A 27961-nucleotide genomic window follows, 5' to 3' on the forward strand; every position below is an offset into this window, starting at 1 on the left:
CCGACTCTTTTCACAATAACAGAAAAAATCCTAATGGAAAAGAAATCTAATGTATTATGCTTGATATAACCCATGCATCGTGAGTATTTTGCTTCTCTTTAAATCATTAATACCAATATGTCGTAATTAAAGAACATGTCATGTATGATCACGTGACCTCTACAGTTATGATGGAGGATGATTTTGAAGCCTATAAATTTCATGTACGAGTATGTAGGTCTATAGCCTGTGTAAGTGTGGGTATTTTGTGATTTGTTCCGTAAGGGAGATAGCCATAAAGGGTACAACCGTGGTTGTTAAACCAGATTTTAAGGCAAGAACACAACAGAACAATGACTTAATAACCCAAACGTTGAGTGCCGCCCTGTCGGATGCTGAACATCCTGATTCAGAGGGGCTTTGCTAAATATAAAAGTTTCACGAGGTCGAACCTTGCAGTGGTTTGTAGTTGCGATGTCGAACTCCATCCACTCCCTCGAATAGTTTTAACATTTAAATTAATATTAGCCTAGGAATAATTGTAAGACCCCAATCATGACCTTAGTAAACACGAACCATTCGTAAGGATAGAGGCAAATGACTAGACTAAATGTAATTTTTTTTGAAATGGTTTATTCTACCCTTCTTCCATGGATCAAAATATTCTGTGTAAATGATGTGCCCCCCTTTCCCCATCGGAACAAAATTATGGATCTGCGCCCATGCAAGTAGACTTTTGACTCTTCTTTTATCAATTTATTATCGCAGCTACAATTTATTCTGATCGACATACTGAAAGGAGTGTCAATATTCAAAGTAGGGCAGTATAACTAAGATCAACAGAAGTTACTAAAAATTTACCAAAACAGGGTTCCCTGGAGGTGTTTAGAGAAGGGATTCCATATCGAGCATAAATGCTCGATATGGAATCCCTTCTTTTTGGCGCAAAAAATATGGAGAGAGAGAGAGAGAGAGAGAGAGAGAGAGAGAGAGAGAGAGAGAGAGAGAGAGAGAGAGAGAGCTATAGCTATGCGGACTCCGGACCGTGACTTGAGGCGATGCGGAAACGGGTGGACGTTGGATCAGCAAGCATGCAATTAGCTGCAGGTCTGAAGCTCCTAGATTACCCCGTTTACTTAGGTCTTTGGAAAAGGGAAAAAGGATATAATTTTCTTTACAGATAGAAACATGTAAAATGTACTTGGCAGTGCATGTATTTAAAGATCATTATTAATGGCCCAGATCGTCAGTATTAATTGTCTTGATGACTCGTATTAGGCAAACTTTAAAGATTGTTCACCGGTACACTTTGTACATGCAATATTTCTCACATCAAATTTGTTTATTGTTAAATTTTTAAGGAAAAAGGAATCGTTCTTTGAGTATGATAAGGTGATCGAATAAGGTCGGGGGTAATCAAATCCAATAAAACCCGAAGGTCTTTATAATACATTTGATCACGCCCAACCATAGTTGATCACCTCATAATATTCAGAGAATGATTTTCTATTACATATATTTATATAATATTCAGCAATCGATTCGTAATGTTATCACAAAGACACTGGAAAATGTAAATAAAAAGGGTCAGTATTAGGAAAATGCAATTACAATGCAAAAAGCCAGCAGGTAACAATGGTAGTTTTGTTTGCTTGATATTAAACACATAACTGTAAACTTTTTGACGGTCAAACACTGACATATATTATATGACATGAATATTGATAAAGAACGATTTTAAAGTATAGAAGAATTTTAAACTTCATCAACATTAAATTTACAGAATAAAAGGTATCGGTACCGTAGGATTTGAAATGGTAGAACCGATAAGTTATCTTAATTACGCATAATTTCGTATCTAACGAAATATTACTGTAGTAATTGCGCACTTGATTGATCGATTGCGTCTTCATCAATAGCTTGTATTCATTGGTGTATGTGTATTCATGCTGCCCCTAGCTCTGAGCCTTTATCTTAATTATGGTCGACCGAACTGTGTACACACTTAAAAAGAATGTTATGTGCAGATATATGTAAGAAATCGGGGTTATAACAGATCGCAGAAGTTTAAAGGTTCCACGCCTCATCGAGCGCTGCCACCGACATTTAAACCGAAATTGTTCGATCAAGAGGAAGCATCAAGTACCAGCGAAATATCGACCCGGGATCTGTGTTTGTGAACGGCGAATACCGCACTTCTTTTGTCAAGAGTTTTCTTTGTTTTGTGTTTTTTTGACATTTATAGTTTATAGTCTTTACCAAGGCAACCGCTTCGTTAGTTACGATGGTTTCTCTAAAAGGTATGTAAAATATTTGTTACATCGTACCCGTATCAAGTTGCTTGCTTGCCACACGCCATTTATTTACGACATGAACTTGGCTTTTGAATGCAGTGTTGTTGTTTTATTATTATTTAAGTGCTATTTTTAACACACATTAATAATGCAAATATAATCCCTTTCGATGACGCGTGGATTTAATCGGGCACAGAAGTACATTTGGCCTTGTACAGTGTAGTATACAGCTGTAGCTAACAAACAAAAACCTTCATTAGGGCAGATAATCGGTTCAGGATTCAATGAAAATCTCGAGACACAGGGCTGAGTAAAGCATACAATGTTACGTATGTAACGTTGATCATTGTTCAACTAGTTCGCCAATCTAGCTTAAACTTTGAAGATGGGACAGTTTTAAAATGACCAACTTTATGAATTAATATTTGATTTTCATCACTGCATGTTGTTGACGATATCTTTTTTCTTGCCATTTTCAGCTTTATTTAACTCAATAGGAAGACAGCGTGTGTGATATCGTGCATGTTTAACCCTTTAAAATGATAAACATCAGAGGTAGGTCAAACCAAAATGCATGACAGTGACATCCTTGTAGTAAAATGTACTGCAGAAACAGTGCCCTGATGTTGATATAATTGTTTTTACAGGTCAGATAGAAGGTTATGACAAGGCCCGGGTTGGAATCATATTCGACCATGATGAGTTGAGATCGGGAATGACAGTCAAAGGCCATGTGCAAATCAATTTACAAGCTCCACTGCAAGTACATTGTGAGTAGATTAGCTTAACAGTAGAGTAGGGCGGTGAATATATACTTTTATGTTTAATTCCGAACTATGTCCAAAAATGTCGTAATTCAAGTGCAAATCTTTTGTTATTTTATGCTGAATCTTCCATTTTAAGTTACAGTAATGTCTTTACTTTGGAATGATGTCATCAATTTACGTAATTGCAGACGTAAAGATCCGGTTTCATGGACTCGCACAGACGCACACCGCCGTCCATTCCACGGACTACAGCCATGGCCTGGGTTATAACAATGATGATGGCGATAAAGAAGTCTACCTCAACAAACAGATTACTCTGTACGAAGGTATCACGTCTCTTGCAATGTTTATATCCACTCTGTACGAAGGTATCAGTCTCTTGCAATGTTTATATCCACTCTGTACGAAGGTATCAGTCTCTTGCAATGTTTATATCCACTCTGTACGAAGGTATCAGTCTCTTGCAATGTTTATATCCACTCTGTACGAAGGTATCAGTCTCTTGCAATGTTTATATACAGTCTGTACGAAGGTATCAGTCTCTTGCAATGTTTATATACAGTCTGTACGAAGGTATCAGTCTCTTGCAATGTTTATATACAGTCTGTACGAAGGTATCAGTCTCTTGCAATGTTTATATACAGTCTGTACGAAGGTATCGCGTCTCTTGCAATGTTTATATCCACTCTGTACGAAGGTATCGCGTCTCTTGCAATGTTTATATTCACTCTGTACGAAGGTATCACGTGTCTTGCAATGTTTATATCCACTCTGTACGAAGGTATCGCGTCTCTTGCAATGTTTACATTCACTCTGTACGAAGGTATCGCGTCTCTTGCAATGTTTATATTCACTCTGCACGAACGTATCACGTGTCTTGCAATGTTTATATTCACTCTGTACGAAGGTATCACGTGTCTTGCAATGTTTATATCCACTCTGTACGAAGGTATCACGTCTCTTGCAATGTTTATATTCACTCTGTACGAAGGTATCACGTCTCTTGCAATGTTGACATTTACTCTGTACGAAGGTATCGCGTCTCTTGCAATGTTTACATTCACTCTGTACGAAGGTATCACGTCTCTTGCAATGTTTACATTCACTCTGTACGAAGGTATCAGTCTCTTGCAATGTTTATATTTACTCTGTACGAAGGTATCGCGTCTCTTGCAATGTTTACATTCACTCTGTACGAAGGTATCGCGTCTCTTGCAATGTTTATATTCACTCTGTACGAAGGTATCACGTGTCTTGCAATGTTTATATTCACTCTGTGCGAAGGTATCACGTGTCTTGCAATGTTTATATCCACTCTGTACGAAGGTATCGCGTCTCTTGCAATGTTTATATTCACTCTGTACGAAGGTATCGCGTCTCTTGCAATGTTTATATTCACTCTGTACGAAGGTATCGCGTCTCTTGCAATGTTTATAATCACTCTGTATGGAGACGCGATACCTTCGTACAGAGAATATTATATTCACCTTGTACGGAGGTATCGCGTCTCTTGCAATGTTTATATTCACTCTGTACGAAGGTATCGCGTCTCTTGCAATGTTTACTAGTATATATATGGCAGCAAACACTTTTCCCTGTATGTTCAGTTTGAACAGCTTTTTCCGTGTTTTCAACAAAGATATATTTTTTTAATGTGCGCATTTATTTCCACAGTTCGTACATGTAATCATGTTATCTTTGACCACGAGCATTTTTTCCTGGATGCAGTATATTCGATCTTATTATTTTTTTTCAATGATTTTGTCAAGGAACATCATTCTCTGTAACATAATATTCGGTTTATGTGAAACAAGGACAGTGCTTTTGTACGGTATAATTAAAGTATGTATATGAAAACAAATCGATTTTTCCCGTGCAAGTTACGTCGTATTTCGTCTTTTCATAATTGCCTTTGTTCACTACATACAGTCTATCTTATGAGTGAGCTTGTTTAGTATCTTGGTTCAGTTTTATTTAAAACTTGTCTCGATATGAAGGTATTTATTTTCTTAGTAAATGTTTGATTTTTTGACAACTTACGAAATTTGATTATTTAATGCCTTTGTGAGGAATTTCTTTTCCGTGTTTGTCATTTGACATACTTTACTATTGAAAGATAGAGTGTTTAGTTAAACCCAATTTCCACTTCGGAACTTGTGTTTATAACACTTTTATTTATTTTCCAAAGCGTACAAACAGAATGAGTAATACTTCTACTGTAAAATTAAAAAAAACCCACCAAGTGACGTTTTTTATTACTTTTTTTAGGCGTCAATTACCACAGATTTCTGAAGAAATGAAATCTATCCTTAAAACATATAGAAATAATATATGATATTCAAACTTCTATCGTATATTTTTTAATTTATTCCAGCGGACCCGGACAATGACGAAATGCTTGAGGCGGGAAACCACACGTATCCCTTTGAATTGGACTTTCCTGAGAACATGCCGTCCTCATTTTCGGAACACAACGGGATGGGCCACGTGATCTACCACTGTCATGTGGAGATAGGGCGTCGATACGCATACAGTCCTGACATAGCCAAAACCAAGTGGTTTGATGTCCATAGACCGCTCAGTTTAAAGACGATTCCAGACTCTTTGGTGAGTGTCTCTGAAACATAACAGCTTACAAGGTTTTTTTTAGAAACTAATTTACACACGTACATGATGTAGCGTTCTGAAACTTGTCATCTCACACATTGTCTTTTACAACATTAACGTACCAAATTGGTACGTGTGGCGTTAACATTCTACTAACTTTTTTTATATTGGCTGACATAATGGCTCCTTTTTTTATGTCATTTGCCAATGACTTGCCTTTGAAAGGGAATGTTTCTCAAAACTGAGATATTTTGTAGGCCGCGGATGATAGCCAATAAAGATATACGTGTACATGTACATACACAGGAAGAATTGCTTTAAAGTACAATTTATAACTTCATAATAGGCTTTCTAAATTAAAAGAAAGCAGTAGAATTTTATAATATATTTGAATCTTATACTACTAATACCTAGGAATGCTATTGTTATCAATGCATATTAAACAAACAAATGAGACTTTTTATCGATAGTTCGGAAATAGAACACATTTGTATATGAATACCAGTGGTATTTTGCAAACTTGGAATTACAAAATCGGTGAAGTTTACACAACGTTAATTATTTATAAGATAGTAACAAAATGGGCCATGGCCTTGGAGTTTATATCCACAAACCCTCGCAATCACAATAAAATCCTCGAGAAGGTGTAAGAAAAAAATTGGATATCAATTTTTAATTGTGATTCGTAATTTTCTTTAAGAAAACCTATATCGCCATCAATGCCCCTGTTGGGTTTTGTGGCGAATAGTGGCAGTGTTATGTTTAGACAAGGCGGCAAATTACACGGAATCTCCCAGGGGAGTGTGTCCAATAAAAGGCGTCTCTCTTTGAGATGGGTAAAAGAAGGTCACAATGGTCTCTCAGCTCAGATTCCAATCATCTTCTGTTGACATAGATTTTTTTTAATGTTGTTAATTCGTCAGTCTTTGTCTGGAGTTTGTCTCTGGGTGCATTTCTTAGAATGATGTAAAATACCTGACACGTAGTACTGGCACAGAGTGGGCCCCCACTTTTTCTGTATGGAACTGTTTGAAAAAGTATAGTGAAAGTAGATGTAAAACATTTAAGAAATTAAAGAAAAAAACAAAACAATTGTATAGGAAATTTAATTTATGTTTGGTGGGGCAAAATTTCCATTGTTTTTTTTTTTTATATAGGTGGAGGGGCATACTAGTAGTTCAGTAAATGATACAATGTGTCTGAATCCATTTACATTGTAGATTCACTCAAGCCTACTCTAAGGAAAATTTATATTTATTGTGAACTAGCCCCTCTTTTTCTTTCGGGGGGGGGGGGGGGGGGGTTAGATGGGGGCGTTATTAGATTTTCCATCTCAAACAATAATTTTAAAACTATTTTTTAATTCAATGCATGTCTGAAGAGTTTTACCTAATAATTCTTAGGAAAACTTTCGTTCTTACTTATCAATATGCTAATATCTGTGAGGTGGCAAAAAAGATGTGGAGAAATCAATCAAATTATGTAAGCTTCAATAATATATTGCAATTTCGCTTCTAATGAAACTTTGTAGATAATATACTTGTTAGAAATATGTCGATATTTTTAGTGATATATACTGGATTAATTTTATAGCTTGACCGAAGCAATGAGCAAGAGCAATGACCAAACATCGAATATGACGGAGTATTATTGTATTCAAAGTTAATTGGCCCTTTTGTTGCAATTGCTTGACGTAATATTCTAATCCTTTTTCCGTCGTTTAATTTTTTACATAAAGGCATAGCTCTTGATATGAAACCTTTGATAAAAAGCCTAGTTTTGGTATTTAGCCTAACCCCTAATGTGAATTCGACCTTTGGTATAAAGCCCAACTCTTGTACGAAGGGTATAGCTCTTCGTATAAAGCTTAATATTTGAAGCTTGATGATTTATTTGAAGCCTAGTTCTTGGTATGCAAATAGCTCTTGGTAAGAAACATAGTTTGTGGTATCATGTCCATCCCTGTGTACGAAGCTTAGATCTTGGTATGAAGCTTAGATCTTGGTATGAGGCTTAGATCTTGGTATGAAGCTTAGATCTTAGTATGAAGCTTAGATCTTGGTATGAGGCTTAGATCTTGGCACGAAGCTTAAAGCTTGGTATGAAGCTTAGATCTTGGTATGAAGCTTAGATCTTGGCACGAAGCTTAAACTTGGTATGAAGCTTAGATCTTGGTATGAAGCTTAGGTTTTGGTATGAAGCCTAGTTTTTGGTATGAAGCTTAATTTTTGGTAAGCAACCTAGATATTGGTATCAGTTCAAGCTTATATATCTTGGTATGAAATTTATCTCTTAGCATGAAGCGTGGTTATTGGAATGAATCCTATTCTTTGGTATGTGGCGATAAGACCCGCACCATCCTTTATTTTAAGTACGCTAATGGCTATTGGCTTGTCAATGAAACGCTTGTAATACATACCATTCCATGCAGACTTGGGGATGTGACTTCTTTAAACCCTGCCTCACATAATGTGCCTCGCTTTCAAACTGATGGTCAAACATTTACTAAGAACATTGAAAAATGATTTCTATTACAGGTACCGCTGGATTTCCGGAAAGAATGTCCTGCGCGATCCTGCTGTTGTAATAAGGGGTCCGTGGAAGTGCATCTGAAGCTGACCAAGTCCGGATTTATCCCGGGGGAGAGGATCGCGTATGATGTGAGGCTGAAGAACAACACCTCATCTGTACTCAAGGACATGACAATCACACTGCGGCGGGTACGTAAATCATCAGAACGTATATGTAAAAAGAGAGTCCTCGGTTCGAACCATGCTGCTAGGACCTACAAATTGCATAACTTTCTTTTAATTAAGTCAATTCTTTGATCGCTTAATAAAAATCAATACCAATCTACCATAGCTATATCTGGTGAAATATTGATATGGAAGTAAAATAATGAAAGAGTGAACCTTGAGTCTGACGTACTTCTGTTGTGTGACACCTATAGGTGGTGGCGTACACTGGCCATTACAAAGGATTCAAGAGGACGCTGTCAGAGAGTAAGGTCTTCACCATAGCCGAGAGGGTGTTACGGCTGGGTGTTAATGAAGAAGAGACGTACGACGGCTCCTCTGTGGGGCAGGTGCCCGCTCTCCCACCTACCGGCCTACCCGGGTGTAAAATCATCGACATTAATTACTATGTGAAGGTAGGTAATTATCGGATTTGTCTATCCCGCTTTGTTTTCTCCACTGGAATGTTTCAATATATTCAACTATTATACAATATATTGGACTCAACTCTTTTAAATATTATGCGACTGCATGGTCTGTTTTGTTTACTTTAGGTCTGATTGTTTTTTTGCAATGTCTTAGATCCTCAAAGCTTGATTGTGTTTTTGGTCTTCAGATTTCAGAGCCTTTTAAAACTGTGATTAGATCAGAATGAAATGTTATTTTTACCCTCTAATAACACCTGCAATAACACTTCAGTGGTTGAAAAGAAAAACCAAATAAATTGCCATTCCTTCTATATTACTCTTATTGTTCTTCTTTTCCATTTGCAATTAAGTTTGGCATGTTTGATTCGATAATACTCTTATTGCCTTTCTTTCCAGGTTGCAATAAAATTCGGCCTGTTTGATTCGATAATACTCTTATTGCCTTTCTTTCCAGGTTGCAATAAAATTCGGCCTGTCTGATTCGATATTACTCTTATTGCCTTTCTTTCCAGGTTGCAATAAAATTCGTCCTGTCTGATTCGATATTACTCTTATTGCCTTTCTTTCCAGGTTGCAATAAAATTCGGCCTGTCTGATTCGATATTACTCTTATTGCCTTTCTTTCCAGGTTGCAATAAAGTCTGGCATGTTTGATTCGAAATTACTCTTACTGCTCTTCCTAACCAGTTGCAATAAAATGAAGCATGTTTGATTAGATATTGCTCTTATTTCCAGGTTGCAATAAAGTTCGGCCTGTGTGGATCAGTGGACGTTGACGAGTGTAAAGTATGGATTGGAACCGAAGAGTGAATTGGACATTATTTTATTTCACATTGTTATTGTAACATTTCACATCGTTTCATTTTTTGCAATTAAACATTTGAAAGAATTTTCTACCGTAATGCCATCTGGTTTTTCATTTTTTTTTTACGACTTGGGTATATTGAACAACTATACTTAGTTGAAGAGTATCAGAGTATCCAACTTTATGATTGCGTTGATTAGATACATGTTAGATGTCGGTATGTTATGCCATATGAAGACACATGCTGACAAAGATTATTTTATGCTAAAATGAATATTTAATTAAAAAAATATATACTAGTTTAATAAGAGTGTGGTATGCATCAGTATTTTGTTAGCGTTATTAGGAAATAACAGCAAAAACATATTGGTCAATAGAATAATTTACGTCATTCAAGTAAAGATAATTGGCATCTTTTGGGTTTGATAAACTTTTATCCAAATTATTTACCTGAAGCAAATTCATAATGAGATAAATAAACGAATGACAATGATGTCATGTAAAAACCTTCTGACCTTATGACCTTTCTGACATTTGATCAAGCAATATGAATTGTATTTTTCACTTCGAAAGTTTTCATAGCAAAGTCGTTACTTAAAATTGAAATGACAAATAAGATTATGGTCAGTAAACTTCTGTTAGTGATATTTATGTGGGAAAGGCTATATAGAGGCTCATGTTGAAGCCAAGCTGAATTTTTAGTCGTTCTGTGCAAAATTCGTCTGCTATATATTTCATAGGACAGAAGTCTTTCTTCAAATAAAATATAGTTACATTGTATTTGCTTTAATCATTTGTTTTAGTAATGAAAAGATCAAATTATTATATATAAAGGAGATACTAGTATATATAGTCTAAAAATGGCCAAGACCACCTGATGCTCTCAACATTGAATCATGTTGTTATGAAGAATAATCATACCACGGGCATGATTCCAATATTAAATCGAAAAAGAATTGTGACACAAAAACTGTCCGTCATGTGTTAAATTTATATGGAAAAAAAGTTGTAGACAATTTATTTTTAGCTGCAGGTCTGTAGCTCCCGGTCTGAAAAAAATCGGATGGACGACCTGGGAGCTACAGTGCCCCCTATTGAAAAAAATGTGTATTAATTGCACACAAAAATTGCGCTAGTTTAGCTAATTTATATCATGATCCTAGGATAAGAAAATGAATAACAAAGGAATTGAAAGAAGCCTTCATAATGAACAGAATTTTCGGGGGGGGGGGGGGGGTATGTAAAGCGCGACCAGATGGAGTCCAAGTTTATATGCAGAAATCCATAATCAAAATATGACGTCTTTTTTGTAAATAATAATATTCATAGTAACAGGAAGCAGGCTTGTTTTTATGAGAAATGTAAAATACCGGCCCTTGTATTTGATTAAAAGTAAATTTACCGGTGAATATTATACTTGCATCAAGTTAGACGTTTTTGTGAGCAATGTGACCTTTGATTTATATACTAAACAACATGACATAAACAATTATAGATACTCTTGGACCCCCCCCCCTCCGGAAAAATTGTGGGATCCGCGCACGAGCCACCCCCATCAGTAGCAATTAAACAATATGAATATTTAACAAGAGGCTTTCAGGAACCGTTACTTTTTTCTTGTTTAAAACTGTGAATGTCAAGCTTTCAGGTGCATATCATAGAATTCAGTTAAAAGGTGAATTTGTATACTGTTTGCATATAAAATGCATTACGTAATTTCTAGAATTTGAATGGACGTTAGATACCAAGTTTCCAAAAACTACAGCCAATGAACATTGCTGTAAACAATACCAGTATTCCAAACTGAAGGCGAGAAGACACGTTTTTTGCTGCTAACAACCTCAATGGCTCATAAGATGCCGATTTATAATAGTACACAACTTTCAAAAACGTCTTTTATTTCAAATTGACGTCAACAAAATGTTTCTCGAACGAATATTTGGCTGAAATAATTGAATAATCTGCAACGATTAGATACAGAAATTCGAGTGCTCTCTGTAAATGAGATTATTTACATTACACTTTGTAGAATGTCGTTTATTGGATGCAGAAACACAGGAAATTGAATTGAAATTTAACACTGAAGATATCACAATTTCGTTGCTACTTAGAACACGACTTTCCTCTCTGTGTAATTGGACGCAATAACTGCCTACTATTTTTTTGCAATTTTAATTTTCAAATAATAGAACGTGCTTTAAGTCTTTGTTGAGTTATTGTCTGATAAATGGACAAATCACATCATGGCTGCCCTGAAGAAGATCGAAATCCGGAATCCGTCCTCCTGAAAGGAAAATCAAAATCAAAAAATAGAACTGTGTGTTGATCCTTAATTGTCTTGTTGGTGGGGTTTTTTTGTGTTATTTTTTATTTTTGGATGCGGTTCACCAAGAAAGAAAATGATATAGCTTTGTTCTGTTGTTTAAAAAACAGTAGGCTACTATTTGATGTAGGAATTATAATATTGTCTAATAAATGGGTTGCAAAATTTCTACAGAAAAAATAAATATATAAATTTCCCTCAAAAAATTGAATGACCTATATTGCCCATGTACATGTTATCTTCTCACGTAGCCAAATATAAGACCGTCATTCCATACATACAAGAAGTTTCTGCGTAAAGGTTGTAATGATCTACGTCAAATAATTCTCATTATGAATTCTTGCTTATAAAATACAAATAGATAAATGATTCATAAAATTAAGGTGAATGGTTTAATACTGAGGTTAAAAGATCATGGGCGAATAGGCTGTTGCAAATGGGTTTCATTTTATCATAAAATACTAACATGTGTGTATTTGAATAGAATATTTGTAAGAAATGAAAAGGTGCGAAAACAGTATTTCCATAAACTGTATTCAGTAGTACCGTATAAGTGGAGCAAAAATACTGTAGTAAAAGATGTTGTTTAGATCAAACTGCCAAATTCTAAGCCCGATCCTATAACCTAAATTTATAATATTTATAACATTTCAAGAAGCCGGAGTCGATGTAGAGAGATGTACATGTATCTATTAATCACAAAACTTTCATTGAATTAAAATTTTAACATTATGTTTTATAAGCGAGTTGGAGTTCTAATTCTAAATTGTTGGTGGCATCTTATAAGAAGGAAAGTTCATGCTTTGTAAAAGAGAAGGTTTGCTCCCTTGAATGTTTACCTGTAGCATTTAAAAAGACCCGGTACGTTGCTCTCCACACAGACTTTCTTTAACACATTGATGATATTGTCCACATTGTTGGCCTGTACGTCCGTCTGTTCTTCCAAAACGGGATAAACGTCGATGTCTTTATCTGTGCCGGAAACTAAGAGAAAAAAAAATAAAATATACATATTGCAAATGTTTCTGTTTCAAAAATCTAACAACAGAATACAAAAGGCAATCAACGGGTTTTTTTTTTTAATATTGTATGTGAAGTGTTAAATTCTCAAATTGGAAGCTTATGGTCGAACATATTGAAGAATGGTATTTTAACAGTTATAGTAAACAAATGGTAAACTGACCAAAAACCAATTCCAATTTTCTTTTGTGAACAATACGTTTTAAATAAGTGTAATGTGAAGTTGATATTGTGTGTATACTTACTCTGTTGCCATGGAGACGGGAATCTCTGGTCGAGACGCTTCCCAAACCGTCCCTGCGGCCGCCATTGTGGTGCGCCGTCACCCATGGAAAATGTGACGAGGAAGAGGACGGAGAAAACTGTTACTAACTCACCAAATTTCATCACCTGCAAAAGATAGATATTATGTATGTATCATTTACCTGCGAAAGGCATAGTTATGTACGTGTATCATTTGTATGATACTTTAAACGCACTCTATAAAATGTGTTCAATGTTAAGCGAAAATTGCTTATTTGCACTAAATATCATACACAGTCCAATATTATATTTTAACTTCACAATGTTGTAACGGACAAGACCCAGTATACTATGGAGGGTAATCGTGTTCAAAAATCCAGACATGTAAACTTGTAAATCCGAATATGCAATCGTGTTGATGTGTGAGCCTGAGCATGAATATGTGTAGTTCTGATCGTGTAACCTATACAACTCGGGCATAAACACGCGTTTACTCAGTTCCTTCGCATGATGCACATTTTGCAATTTCATGTTTACATTAGTTAATTAAACCTTCAACTTTGCACACTTTCAATCCGTAGTTTCTGCGTTTGTAACTTCAGGCTCGGCAATAGCACATCTGACGTAAATGTAAAGTCTACAAGTTTGTCGAATTTTGACATGACCTTGTATGGCAACTGCCTTGCTGCGGGAAAAGGCATGCCGTAACCGCCGGACCGAAATGAACGAAAAATAAACATAATATTCAGCTAAACTGTTGCAATAATGAGCAAGCATTTAATGAACGACATCTTTTCTATCGAAAACACCGTTATAATTTTTAAAAGAAAAAAAATTGAGGTATGATTGAAACTGGACCAAACAGGAAGAGGTTCATGTAGAAAAAAAAATCGTTGACGATGTGACGAATGCGCTAATTTCCGTAATATGATTCTCATGGTATTGTAAAAGGAAATGCCTAATATCTTATATCTCTAAAAAAAAATTTGACATGTAATTTAAACTGGAATATAAGTAAATGCGTACTCTTTTCTAGAAATGAGACGGATCAAGAAATTTCCTAAGGGGGTAAATATATTTTGAGCGGCATGGGGTTCGAAGACCGCCGTGAGGTCCCATGTAACTCCATTGCTTCTGAATTCTAAGAATTTTGAGAGTGAATTTTTAACCGGGTTTCCGATTATTGAAATAGTAAAAATTGCAGACGGGCGAGTGGCTGTCAAAAAGGTACCCTTATTGTACCGATAACTCCTCGAACAGTTTTCAAGATAGGAAGTTGTTCTTTTGCAGATCATTTATACATATATATCAGAAGTATGCAAATTGCTAGGATTTTGATTTCTGATAATTTATAAAAATATCAGCTGTTGAACTTAGTCATTTTTGGGCAAAAACATTGCATATAGAGTACCCCATTTTTACTCTTGTTATTTTTCTGAATTAGTTAGAATAAACGACCTGCAATGATTTGGTAATTTTTCGCGGAAAAATTTATGTTACTTTACATCTATTTATACTTTTTGTTGTTGTGTAAGTGAAAGATAAATAATAACACAATCTTCAATATTAATAAAAAAAAAATAGCGCATATTTTTTGTGCGCCGTAAATTGAAGTTTTACTATGGGAGGCACTGTAGCTCAAAGATCGTCCATCTGTATTTTTAGACAGGGAGCTACAGACCTGCAGCTAGTTCACAAGTGGCTGTAAAGCTGTATTATACTAGCTCTCCAGAAAATTTTTATCAGCCAACTTCACAAAGTGAGTGTGTATTGAACCGATATTCAGGACGTCATACTCAATCCCGTAATAATTGCTTAAAATAATTTTTTAAAAATGTCAATTTTTACCTGCATGATAGGCTTTTTTTCCCTCTATATTGCCGGCAATGCAATAAAACATTTCTTAACATAATTTATACACATTTTAATTTCACGACAGTTAACCTTATCTTTGGAATTTTTATTCATCTTTTTTAAAGAGGGTGTCGCTTCTTATGTCTCATATTACCGTGTAATCACAATCTCAAAACCAATGTCTTTAACTAGTTTGTTTTTCCTATCGATAACTTTGCAACTCAGCTGACGGACCCCGTGTAATTTTTCGCTTTGGGGGGGGGGGGGGGGGGGGTCTTGTCACAACTTTGTGGTAGCGATAAGGATGCATTTGGAGATATTTTCTTAATTCAGCCGAGGTCTATACTTTAACAAATTGTTGCATGTATCCTAATAATAGTGGCGCCGGAAGCAAATTGAAGGGTTGGGGGGGGGGGGGGGGGGTAAACTAATCATGAAAAATATTGACAAGAATTCCCATAATCATGAAAATTCTAATCCGTTGGGGAGGGTATACCAATAACTCCAATCTTACCTGCCCATCCCCCCCCCCCCCAATCATGAAATTCCTAATCCGTGGTGGTAGTGGTGGAGGGGGGGGGGGTGCTAGTATACCTACTATGACTCTAATTTTCAATATCACTATTACTATTTCATTCTCTTTAAGGTCTTTTAAGGAACAATTTTGTTTGTTGCGAGGAAAAAGTAGGGGGGGTGGGTGGTTGAATCCTCCCTGTTGCTATGTTCCTAATGGTTAGGTCTAACTTGGCAAAAAAGTGGGGGGGGGGGGGGCTAAGTCCCCCGCCCATAGCCCCCCCCCCCCCTCCCGGTTCAGACGCCTATGAATAAAAATGCGTATATATCTTTATACACGTGTATTCAAACAAAGTCATTAAATCAGTGTAATTTTTTTCAGTTCTAAGAGGATATCTGAAGCCGATCGAATTCTTTTATACATTCTCTTGATAAAATGTACACCAATCTCATGATTTAATTTTCCGAAAAATAATACTCTATGAAATGTTGTTATCCAGAGATAATATGATTATAGGCTTACCTAATTTTTTTTTAAATTTATTCCGTCCCTATTCCGGCGATTACGGCATGCCTTTACCTGCTAGCCTTTTAGCCTGGTTCCCGAGGCCTTCCGGCACAATCGGAAGGCCTCGGGAACCAGGCTACTAGCCTTTTTCTATCAGTGACGTCACTGTTTCCATATAAGGTCATGTCAAAATTCGACAAACATGTAGACTTTACATTTGTCAATTTGTATCATGTCAGATGTGCTATTGCCGAGCCTGAAGTTACAAATGCAGAAACTACGGATTGAAAGTGTGCAAAAGTTGAAGGTTTAATTAACTAATGTAAACAATAAAGTTGCAAAATATGCATCATGCGAAGGAACTGAGTCAAAACTTACACGTGTTTATGCCCGAGTTTTATAGGTTACATGAACAGAACTACACATATTCATGCTCAGGCTCACACATCAACACGATTGCATATTCGGATTTCCAAGTTTACATGTCTGGATTTTTGAACACGATCACCCTCCATAGTATACAGTGTTTTGTAACTGTATAATATGGCCTTTTTCATCTGACAGAGAAACATATAGTTGTACATGGATGCTTCACATCCCACTTTTTGGGTTAATTTCTTGAAAATAGGAGTATTTTCCTGGTCTATCACATCCATATTTCAATCGATGTATTTATTTTAAAGATTTGTCTCGTTCTGGAGATTGGGCACCTTACAATGTACATTCGTTAGAAATTTGTATTGCCAATAGAAACCATAAATTGTGGGATATGATATCATACATCAGGTGTCTGTGGTTGTTATCACCTAACAAATATCATATATAAAAAGCCAAATACGTTCTTAACTTTCATCACCTTCTTACTTTTACTGTAAATAGTTAGGATTGTGTTGTTAACTCGCAATACATCGCCTATAGCTGTAAAATATAACACCATTCCAAGATAATCGCTAGCTTTCCTTACCTTAGAGATCGCTTATCAATCATAAACACAAATATCCTTGATTTCTTGATATGAAGCATGTGGGGTATTTTATATTGAAATTTTGACAAATTTCTATTTAACAGAATCAAATATTGGTCAAGTTTATATATAAAAAATGTACCAAAAAAGTAAAATACGCTAAAATATGTTGTCGTATACAGCTTTGTAAAGCTTTCTTTTATTCTCTTGATTGAATTGAGCCATAAATAATTTTTGTAGGTAATCAAAAAAGGAAAATAAGAAATGGAATAAAAAGGCAACAAAACAAAGATTAGAGATTTAGAACTAAATGGCTGAGCAAAACATCCTCTCACGGCAAGAAATGTTTTTCGAATGCATTTGTCTTTCAATTGTGATTTCCTACTGCCACCATAACAAGTTATTGTTAAATTGTACATACAATTTAAGTTGCATTTATTCCATTGATACATGGGTATCTCAATCAATATTTCACCGATAACTTAGAAATGAATAATGTTTGACACAAAAATGTATCAAACCTTAAGGCAATTTAAAGTAAAGTGATCTTTTAATTTGCCTTTGTAAAAACACACCAACATATAAACAGTTAGTGAGGCATTATTCCCTCTGTAAAAATATTTGCAAGAAGATAATAAAGGCAATGCATGGTAATGGTTAAAATAGGATGTCTTTTTTGCAGTCACTAAGTGTAACATTTTAACATGGACCATGTTTGCCAGACCAATTTACCGGAACCACAGACTTCATTTAACATGCACTGAATGATTTATTTTAATCACATATTTTTTAGACGAGTTGGTAGTTGTGGGAGAGACCATTTAGCTACGTGAGTCGTACTAGGGAACTATATATGCCTGATCATCGAATAGGAATTAATTCAAGCGGCCATTATGCATCGCGGTGAAGAGGAAGTTATTTGCAAAGTGTTAACAATATTATTTGTTCAATAAACCATGCATGTGTTATGTTGCCATGGATTTTCGTTGTTCTGAACGCAAGTTCATTTTCATGAAAATCAAATAATTGACAATTTAATGGATATCATCTCCATGTATTATTGCGGTTAACTTCCGGTACTGTAATGCCGGGTGAGAGGTATACATTTAACGCTTCCTCTCGGATGTCGATCCCAGGATGATAATGCTAATGGTATTCTGCTAATCGCAGGGAAATTCAGAATCAAGAGAGGTGCAACTAAACACCTCTTCATACCTGAAGCTAACATATGCATCTTTAAGAGTATGGATGACTGTTGTCCATTACGTAATAAAAGAAACTTTGGTCAAACGTTTAGATAATGCATCTTAATTTACAGTTCAGATTTAAAATAACATAAAACTTTTGCATTTACTTTTTTTTCATTATTTGTGTTAAAACCAAAGACAAATATAAAGAGCATAAGATGTTCAAATTTTTAATTTGGTCATAAGGTGTTTCATTAGGTATTAGATCAATATCATTTTCAAAAGTTATATCGACAATAATACGTGATTTTAATCACTCGTTACTCGTCCAAAATCTTAAATAAACAAATTCTCAACAAAATCAAAAAATCGACATCTCTGCTATCTATTTTATAATATGATTTATGAGCTTTACAAATAAAAGCTCTCATAAAAATAACATATATATATATATGTCCTTTCATTATGAAATTTATTAAACAATTTTAATACATTATAACAGTGTTCTGGTTAAAAAAAGCAAAGTTGAGACCTAAAATATATCAAAGTACCACAGAAATCTACTAGTATCAGCGTAGAATCCACTATGTTAGAATCCACTATAGCTTATACATTATTTCAATTATATTACTTCATTTCTTTATCCTCAAATCATTAGAAAATTATCAGGTGAAAAAAACAGGTAATATTGGTAAACACCACTGAATTCACGCAATTAGACTTCAAAACTTTTTGAGAAAATATTGGTACTTTGACTACATATGTAATTAGTCACTAAAACCCGTCAATAAAACGTTTCGCGATAAATGGATTGGAATAGCTAAAAGTATTGGAATAGAAATAAAACGTGTTTATTCGAATCATTGTGATTTGGCGATCTCTTATAAAAATATTAACCTGAGCAAAGTTAATTCAACGCCGTTCGCAACCAGGGTACATTGTTAATAACGGACAACATCCTTTTAATTTTTTTTATCACACCGAAAATCGAATTTATATTCAATAATGGTCAGATTTGAATCTACACAAGATGAGAATACTAGTAATTAAAATTATCCCCAGATAGGGTTAATACATGTACAATGCAAAACATGTACCTGAATATTTTGCAATTAAGCTGTGTGTGTGGGTTTTTTTTTTTTAATTAAATTCATTTTGCTGCAAAAACGTGTTTCGGTAATAATGCCTGTAACGTTATCCTATATAATAAATATCATTTTAAAAAATTGTTAAAAGTTTATGAGAAGAAATGTCTCTCTACTAAGAATATAATAGTAACCAATATTTGTACAGAACGACAGTGTAGATTAAGAGATCACTAAACAGACATCAACATAAAATTATATGAATCGAATTCCTTACAGTTATAACGTCCTAGATTTAAATTCAGAACCTGCTCATTTTTTTTCTTGGAAAACAAATCTTATCTGAGAAGTGAACAAAAAACTAAAAAATTCAATAAAACTGATTTTCATACTTTTTGAAACAAACTGATACGTAAATACACTATCGTACATACCCCAATCAAAAATCAGCGGACCTGTTGATGATTACTCCGCGGTACCTAATTGCCCTTCATTAAAAATCTCTTGAAGCTTACTGTCTGCTATACTGAGTATTATATACTTTCGAATATGCAGAACTTATGAATATTCATAAGCAACGACACCATATTCCCAGGAATATACACACGTGATGTACATGTAATTTCATTTGTTCACTAAAATCCCTTCAGTACTTTTATCTCCCAGAACGGAAACGTGTTAAAATATTGAACAAGAAACGTAAAAACGTAAAAATAAACAGCATGAAAGTAACGAAAGCTGCCAAATCTAATTAGTGATCCTTGAAATACGATGCCGGTATATACATGTATTTATATTAAACGAATTGATAGTTATTTTTCAAACCTTATCATAACCATGAAACGATGGTCACACAGGTTTGATACAAAAGTTGGTAAGATATAGTCTTTTGATTCGAGTATTTTTATTTAGTTTTTGTTTAGTAGTAATAAAATCCTAACTCGTTTTTTTAAGTTCTTAGTATACAGTGTTAAGACAATTATACCAGAACCAAAACATTAATTAAATTTAAAATGTAATAAAGAAATTACTTATTATAAAGCTATCATATCAAGTACATGTATGCTTTTTAAAATATCTATTTCATGATTTTCTTTAAGCCTATTTACCTTTGAATTAAACAACTAAAATATTTCGTGAAAAAATAGATATATTAAAAAAGAAAAAAAACCCGAAAAACATTGACTACCGCTTGGTCAAGCTAGCTTAACGCTCACTTTGCAACGTACCTCAGAAAGACCCATTGTGTAGCGTTCGTGATAGTTCCTCGGGGGTTTAAACTTTGACTTCTTTGGTTGCTTTCCATTTAACTTATACGGCGTTAATTTATACCATTTCATTTAACGGTTATTTCAAGCCAGGCAAGAAAAGCATTTCATCGTGGTCATAAGCGGTTGAAATAGATTTATAACTTCCGGTTTGTGGCTTTTATGTTTATTTCCCCCGTTGAACAGCGTCATGGTTTGCTGTACATTTGCTTCGTTGACGTCTAATTTATTGGCAGGGGTGGGATGTCCAATGATACTTTTCTTGAAGTCGGCGAACTGCTCTTTCCTGGATTTCATTTCACCAATTGTCCTGCAAAGACATCAATGAAACAGACATCATGAAGAAATATCGCCTTATAAAATCGGCATTTCGTCGAAAAGACTCAATCAAAGCCATTATATTTCAAGCTCTTAACTTTATACTACTTTATGGTCATAAATGTTTATTTTAGGCATTGTCCTGATAAGCTTTAACGGTTCCATTTTTTTTTAGCATTTTCTTTTGACTCTCTTGCCCCGAGTTATTTCATATAGTGTTGTGCTTTTTATATCGATATTGAAAAGTTTTATAATTATATTGTTTTGCTTTGTTGCAAATTTTTATTCTCATGCAACAGAATGTAATATAATTCAACGAGAAGTTTAATAGCATAGAACGGCTCTGGTTGCTCTTACACTTTAATTAATATTGAAAATTCAACTTCAAAGGATAAACCAATAAGATCTATATGTTCAGGTCACTTTCACAAATAATTAAATATTTTCCAACTGCCAACGTTTTGGTCAGATTTAGAAACGAATTTGTTCGTGAGAACGCCGTAACCAGTTTCTGATTAGCATAGATCAAATGGAGTCAAAAGACCATTGACAAAACAATTGGAATGTCACCGTTTAGTAAGGTACTAATTGTCTTGGAGTGGAACGCACCATACTCCTTCACCTATAAATTGTAATTAAGAATAACTCTCCTTTCTCTTATTATCATAGATCACGACATAGAACGTCTTTTCTGGATCTTATAATTGTTTCATTACGTCATAAACAATGTCAAATTTGTAAGCGTCCTTCCAACACTGAATGAACAATGGAGGAATTATCTTTAAGACTTGCTGCGTGTTTTCTTGGTTTCTGATTCATTTTAAAGGGAGTTAATAGGTTCAGAACCACGACAGCCCTCAGAAACTTCTACATATTTAAAGCTGCATTATGCTGCAAATGTGTTAAGCTTGTTTGCTGTTGTGTAAATGACTTGAATTAATCAACTGATCAATGATGCTGATGATTCAAAATGATTTATACAATTTGTTTTGAAAAAGAATTTTTTTATCATTGATGACAGTGGAAAGAAAAGCTTGCAATTATCTATGATTAAGACTGTTGAAGAATGATTTGCATATTATACGTCAGAATCGGCATTGCGCATGCCTGTGAGGTGGGCTTTGTTTATGCTGTTTCTTTCTGCTCTACCATCAGATAATCATTGCTTGTAATCAGTTAGTCAGACAGTGGCGATGTCTAACTCTTAAAGATCAATTCGCACTTGATAAAAATTTGTAAAACCATAAAAATACATTACATTTTGCAATGTAAAGGTAAATACTTTTTTCAATGACCTTTTTTATAGATACTTGCACCATATACAAAGGAAAAATACGAAAGAAAGAATAAGATACTTGTAAAGGTAATTAACGAACAGCAACAGATTCATTTTCAACAAGATTTTAAGAAATTCTTTCAAGGACCTAGACACGATCTGAGTTCAAATCCAAAATTTCTTCTTTTTTTAATTTATAATGTCTAGAGTGGTCAATATGGATGTTTTAATGCTTATCAAAATGTGAGGTCAAATATCGATTTACAAGCAAGTTACAGAAGATAGAATTCTTCGTTTTGAAAACAAAGCTCGGGTCCTGGTCTTGTTAACGTAAGTGTTGTGTTGGAATAAGTTTCAATCTAATGTTGTTTTAAGTTGCTGATAAAATTATTTATGAACACATTGAATCATTTTATCTTGATTCCAAAAGTTATGAAAAGATAATTTCTTTACTTTCCATCATTTGTAAACAAATGTAAGACTCGAGCTTTGTTTACGGTACAACGATTTCTTTCCGCTGTATTTCGCTTGTAACATGACTTATAACACTAAAGGTTTGGTGAATCATTCAAAATGCACATGTAAACTATTTTATTTATAAAAATTAAATATAAAATTTTTTATCTGAAATTGTTTATAGGTTCCTTTAAACTATGTTAAGTAATTTAGAAATTATTTTATTAGATTTTCTATCATCAGTACGATAATGATTTAGATTTTCTAAGACTTTAAATTCAAGTCACACAAACACAGTAATACGTAAAATAATTCAAACAGGGGGTGTAAATTACAGCAGAAAAAAAATGTTAACATATGTGCAGTAAAACCGAGCAGCCAGCCAATTGAGCAGTAAGATCCGTAGGCACCATCGACAGGTAGGAAGGTAACTCCCCTGGAATCTCCTAACTGGAATAGCCATAGCAACATCCGTGGAGAAATTTCAGGTCTTGGCAGACTTGCTAGGCAGGCTACCAGCAGACCATAAAGCCCTGTGCCAATTCCAGATGGCTAGCCTATGTTTTTAAAGAAGAAAAAAAGTTATTTGTATGGTAATATGGAAAAGACCCGATTAATTTAAGAAATTAATGACATCACGTGAAATCGCCCAGAAAAACGACATAATGATATGATATGTACTTTGTTGTTACTTTGTTAATTTTCTTTAAAATGTGTTATTCAGAGACATTGATATATCTGCAGACGCCAGTTGGTATAAGTCTAGAGTTCTGCTGGTACGTGTATCACGAACATCGTTTATCCTTTCCTATCGTGTATCAATCCTTTCTTACCGTGCGTGTATACTGTTCTATCGTGTATCAAACCTTTCCTATCGTGCGTGTATACTGTCCTATCGTGTATCAATCTTTACCCATCGTGCGTGTATACTGTTCAATCGTGCGTTAATACTATCCTATCGTTCGTGTATACTGTTCTATTGTGCCTTAATCCTATCCTATTGTTTGTGAATCCTATCCTATCATTTATCTTGCTAAAATAACGTTGTGGGTACTGTAGTACTAGTATTATACAAATGCATATTCCCTCAATATAGTCCGTTCTCCATGATGGTATGCTCAGTAAACTGCTGGGTTTTCAGTACAGGGTCATACAGCAACTTACTCTGGACCGAATGTTATTAATCAACTGATGTATTGTTGTGAGTTGAACTGGGTTTTTTAATTAAACGATGTAATTCAACATCTGTATTACATTTAGTTTTATGCAAAATTTAGATTTCGTTAATTGGTTATTTTTTTGCACGGTTTCCGATAACATTAGATGAATTCTTGTTTTAAGCTGGGTTTCAAATGCAATAAATAAGATTTCCATGATGTTTTTCATTATTATTTAATTAACTCGTGATAAGAAGAAAGACGTTCTTTGAAATGTTAAAAAAAACCTTAGGATTAAAAAAACATAATTGTATAAACTTTTTTTTTTAAACCAGATAAGGCATGACTTTAGCGTTATATTTTCTGTCAACAAAAATACAAATAAAAAAGCATAAAAAGTAAAAAGAAAGAAACTTAATTTTCAGTGTAACTTTATGAAGACTAAAACTGCAAAAATAAATCCAAAACACCAAAACAAAACATACCTAAAACAAAAACTCCCAAAAGTACTCGTGTTTTTACTGTTATTATTCTGAAAAACATGATTTAGCTTTCGTCTCAAATCATCAAGTTCTTACAAATCTGAATCATGGTAAGCAGTGTGGAGTAGAAGGTGCTTCATCTCCAGAACTGAGGTGTCATTTGCTGTAACTTTTTGAATTCAAAATATATCAAGAATACTATATCATACAACAAGAGACGTAGAAGAGACAATCTGATTAAAATAAGATCTTTGATCCGCTCCGATAACATCGAATTTGTAGGAGCAGATCAAAGATCTTATTATAATCAGATTGTACAAGAGATGACATAACAACGGCGATAGGTGCGGCTCTGAGAAATGTACATCAAGTCTCGTTTCCAGTTTGCTAAAATTCAGGGAATGGTCTAATGGTCCGTTATAATAAGCATTGCCACGTGTCCATGGATAAGTTATTCAATAAACTTCCTTTAAACCCAAACAATAATATTTTTCATTAAGAAATAACAAAATTAAGTCAACAAGCTCTTTTTATAAACGTTTTTCGAATGAAAACAAGTATTGTTTACGGTAGATCTGATAAATTTTAATTTTTAAAAAAGTTATTCCCACACTCATCCACTGTCCATAAACATAAAGTGTCTCTAATTAACCCGAGACACAGTAGCCATGGAACACGGCCTCTGATTTGGGAAAGTCTCTGACGTGGGATAACTTACTTCCAGGAAATCGAAACAGACCGTTATGGACAATTATGAGGCGACATTACCGAGGGGAAAAGTACGGGTTATTGTCCCTACCCGTAAGTTATGGCCTCGTTTATATGCTTAATAAGAATCGCTCTTGGCTGTTGTTGCCATTGTTGTTCCTCCAAAGTCATACAGTTCAGCGGTATACATGTCTCTCAATTATACATCGGAGTACAGAGATGGTTCTATCAGCCGGCGGTGGTTAATGATCAACGAGGCATTGTCTTTAAATTCACTGAAATGACACTGGCATCATTTTTCAATAACAGTCTTAATGGACCCGGGGTCTCTTTGTGGGGAAATTGAAGTAGTTGGTGCATAAAGATATTCTCCGTAGGCTGTTAGCTAATGTGAAAGGATTAGGGATGCGCGAGCGTAGGCTGTCAAAGTATTTCGGATTTAACCAGCGGTTGCTCACACCTTTTGTCTCTATACACTACTCGATCCCATACTGTCCTAGCATAAAGTCACGAGCTCTTAGATCGTGCAAGCTTTACAATATTCATTTTTTTTCTTCATGTAAATGTGTTCTAAAATATTGACTAAACGACCACTGTATCTTTGCAAAAAGAAATTCAATATGTCATCAGTGATTCAACTCTGAAAGGGACCATCTCCCATAGGACGGAATGTAGACTTTAGATATTCAAGAACTACTACACTTTTTATAATTTTGTTTGATTTTATTCACATATTTCTTCTTTAAAAAATATATATATATATATATATATATATATATATATATATATATATATATATATATATATATATAGCTAAGTGATATACTCCTAAATTCGTCTCGGTATTTAATGTACAGTCTGTTATTTGAGTCAAACCAGGGTGATCGTCTGACCAATAACGGGTTTCAGGGGGAGGGATTACAAATTCTACACAACGATTAGAATATTTGAAGAAAATATACGTTGTGATTCTCAAAGGGTACAATTTTATTCTTTTTTTTTTAACCTTGCTAGCATTTCGGGAAATGTTGATACAATTTGTAAAAACTGTTACCATGGCCCCAATGATGGGGTCTAACGGGGTTTGGATCGCATGTGTTTCCGCTGGAATATATAGCCTAAAGAAAACAATATAATAAGAAAAACAAATCTGTTGAGGAGCATTGAGGTTTCCCAAAGGAAATAAATCAAAATTGAAATCATTTTTATGAAAAAAGGCGTTGGTATTTAAGAAAGAGAATCTTGAGAACAATTACTCACATGAGCGAAGTGGTCCACGGGCCTACTAGTACATGTATTGTTATATATAGTAAATTTTCATGTTTGCTTAATTGTTAAACGTCTTTTCGACTGGTTACCACCCACTCTTTCCACTTAATTTTTAATAAGTGTCAAACTCTGGATCGAGCTAAAATGAGAAAAAAATACATCGCTTGAAATGTTTACTAGTGTCCGCCATTTAGCTATTGTTTATTTTACTTTTCTGGTAATTATATATGTAGGTCAATATTTGGTGGGGTAGACTTAATGTCTTTCCTAAGACATCCGATTTTTTAAATAATAATTCCGTGAGTTGTAACTCTTGGATACCTAGACCGTAAGAGGACTTGATGGGTGTGGCCATATTTAACTGTATTAATCTCCATGAGAAAAACTGTTTTGTGTATGAAAAAATAATTTTTACAGCAGAAATATTGGGATTTTTATTACTAAATGATAGTTGGTAGCCAAATAAATTTAAGATAGACTTGATGGCTATTTTTTCATCCAACAAGCACTCTAAAGTTATGTAAAAATAATGGTAAAATTAACAAAATTATACAATTATTGATTTTATTAATACAGTGGCATCAATACAAATATTGTTATTGTAAGGGTTTTCATAAAAAAAAGCTTGGCATTCTTTTAGTATAAAACAACATTATTATTGGTTTTCAGATACAATTTGAAACAAACGGTCCATGGGCCACACTGCCCACCTGAACAGTGGTAAAGATTGATCCATGGAGAAGGCAAATTTTACTAATAGTTTAATATACTTAGGTGCCCTTTTCATCCCTTTAAGTTATTTGTTTTTAAAATGTACAAAATATTAATTTACAAAAAAAGATATCTTCGTACTTGTCATCTTCATGATCGCATTAAAAATTGGCGGACATCGACTAACACAGCTTCTATAGACTCCGGACTGCCGGGAAGGCTCGATCCTAGACTCTTCACCTCAGACAAGCTAAAACAGGTATAAACCGTCTCTATGACATGCATAGGCCATGGTTTGAATAAAGTAAAATTATTCCATACTTCTTCCAAGTCGATTTTTCTAAACAATAATCTTATACTCGTCAGAAGATATTCCCCATCGTGGCGCATCTGTGAACCACAGTGGTAAATCATGGTTTACAACTTAAATTAATTCTTCATATTAGTTTGCTTCTTTATGAATTTCATAAATCAAAGTTACTTTTATGTTAAAATTCCGCTATTAATTCATTATATTTCTGTGACATAATGGACCAAATCCCACGCCACTTTGTTAATTGTTTAGCTCTTTCTCATTTGTGGTACTAGTACTAAACTCATATGAATGAATCTCTTTAGTTTTAAGTTAAATCATAATCAGTACTATTTTTTTAGAAGAATTGTTAAATTGCTTAATTAAACTTGACAGGGATTTTAGCTCACAATTGTTGAAATATGAACAAGAACAACTCTAAGAGTTTTTGAGACAGTGAATCTATTTTTTGTCGACTGTTTTTGGATTGTGTCAGTCAGATCTTTAAATACTGATTGGATTGCAGCTTGAATAGTAGGGGCTATTGCATTAGCAAGAACTGGAACCAGCTGGGTCATAAAGTTTTGATTTTGTATTGCATTGAAAATTAGATCTGGTAGGCTGTATGTTTTACCATGGGTCTCGATTAAGGGGAGCTGCTGGGTTCCAGGAAAATCAGTAGAGCTACAGAGGTCAGAACTGGGCTGGGCCA

The 27961-nt window shown here is 34.5% G+C and overlaps 2 protein-coding genes across 7 annotated transcripts; one reads left to right on the forward strand and one right to left on the reverse strand.

Moving 5' to 3' along the window:
• The first annotated feature begins 1 nt into the window (after position 1).
• Positions 2-9717, forward strand: LOC105342457 (arrestin domain-containing protein 5). Of its 6 annotated transcripts, none has more exons than XM_034481077.2 (8): positions 2-79; positions 2753-2828; positions 2921-3043; positions 3229-3366; positions 5415-5647; positions 8185-8367; positions 8598-8798; positions 9546-9717. In XM_034481077.2, the coding sequence occupies exons 2-8, from the start codon at positions 2813-2815 to the stop codon at positions 9618-9620; spliced, it is 969 nt and encodes a 322-aa protein (XP_034336968.1). In that variant the 5' UTR covers positions 2-79; positions 2753-2812; the 3' UTR covers positions 9621-9717. The 6 variants fall into 6 exon arrangements, with proteins under 6 accessions (XP_034336968.1, XP_065940106.1, XP_034336987.1 ...); XM_066084034.1 differs by lacking the exon at positions 2-79 and adding an exon at positions 163-230; XM_034481069.2 differs by lacking the exon at positions 2-79 and adding an exon at positions 1965-2279.
• A 1779-nt stretch (positions 9718-11496) lies between these two features.
• On the reverse strand, positions 11497-20689 carry LOC105342458 (uncharacterized). Its single transcript, XM_011449413.4, has 4 exons — positions 20542-20689; positions 13204-13348; positions 12778-12922; positions 11497-11899 (listed from the first exon to the last, which is right to left on the reverse strand). Exons 1-4 carry the CDS (start codon positions 20650-20652, stop codon positions 11857-11859), a joined length of 444 nt encoding a protein of 147 aa, XP_011447715.3. The 5' UTR covers positions 20653-20689; the 3' UTR covers positions 11497-11856.
• Positions 20690-27961: the final 7272 nt, after the last annotated feature.

This window comes from Magallana gigas, chromosome 5 (genome assembly GCF_963853765.1).
Source record: "Magallana gigas chromosome 5, xbMagGiga1.1, whole genome shotgun sequence".
NCBI classification, from domain to species: domain Eukaryota; kingdom Metazoa; phylum Mollusca; class Bivalvia; order Ostreida; family Ostreidae; genus Magallana; species Magallana gigas.

What these genes read in the sequence shown, in the direction of transcription:
- LOC105342457 (XM_034481077.2), top strand. An exon ending in AGCTCCACTGCAAGTACATT is followed by an intron (nt 3,044 to 3,228) that starts GTGAGTAGATTA and finishes ACGTAATTGCAG; the next exon opens with ACGTAAAGATCCGGTTTCAT. An exon ending in AGACGATTCCAGACTCTTTG is followed by an intron (nt 5,648 to 8,184) that starts GTGAGTGTCTCT and finishes TTTCTATTACAG; the next exon opens with GTACCGCTGGATTTCCGGAA.
- LOC105342458 (XM_011449413.4), bottom strand. Translation starts at nt 20,652, where the DNA reads ATGAAATGGTATAAATTAACGCCGTATAAGTTAAATGGAAAGCAACCA. An exon ending in ACACAATGGGTCTTTCTGAG is followed by an intron (nt 13,349 to 20,541) that starts GTACGTTGCAAA and finishes TATCTTTTGCAG; the next exon opens with GTGATGAAATTTGGTGAGTT. An exon ending in CCCGTCTCCATGGCAACAGA is followed by an intron (nt 12,923 to 13,203) that starts GTAAGTATACAC and finishes TTTTTCTCTTAG; the next exon opens with TTTCCGGCACAGATAAAGAC.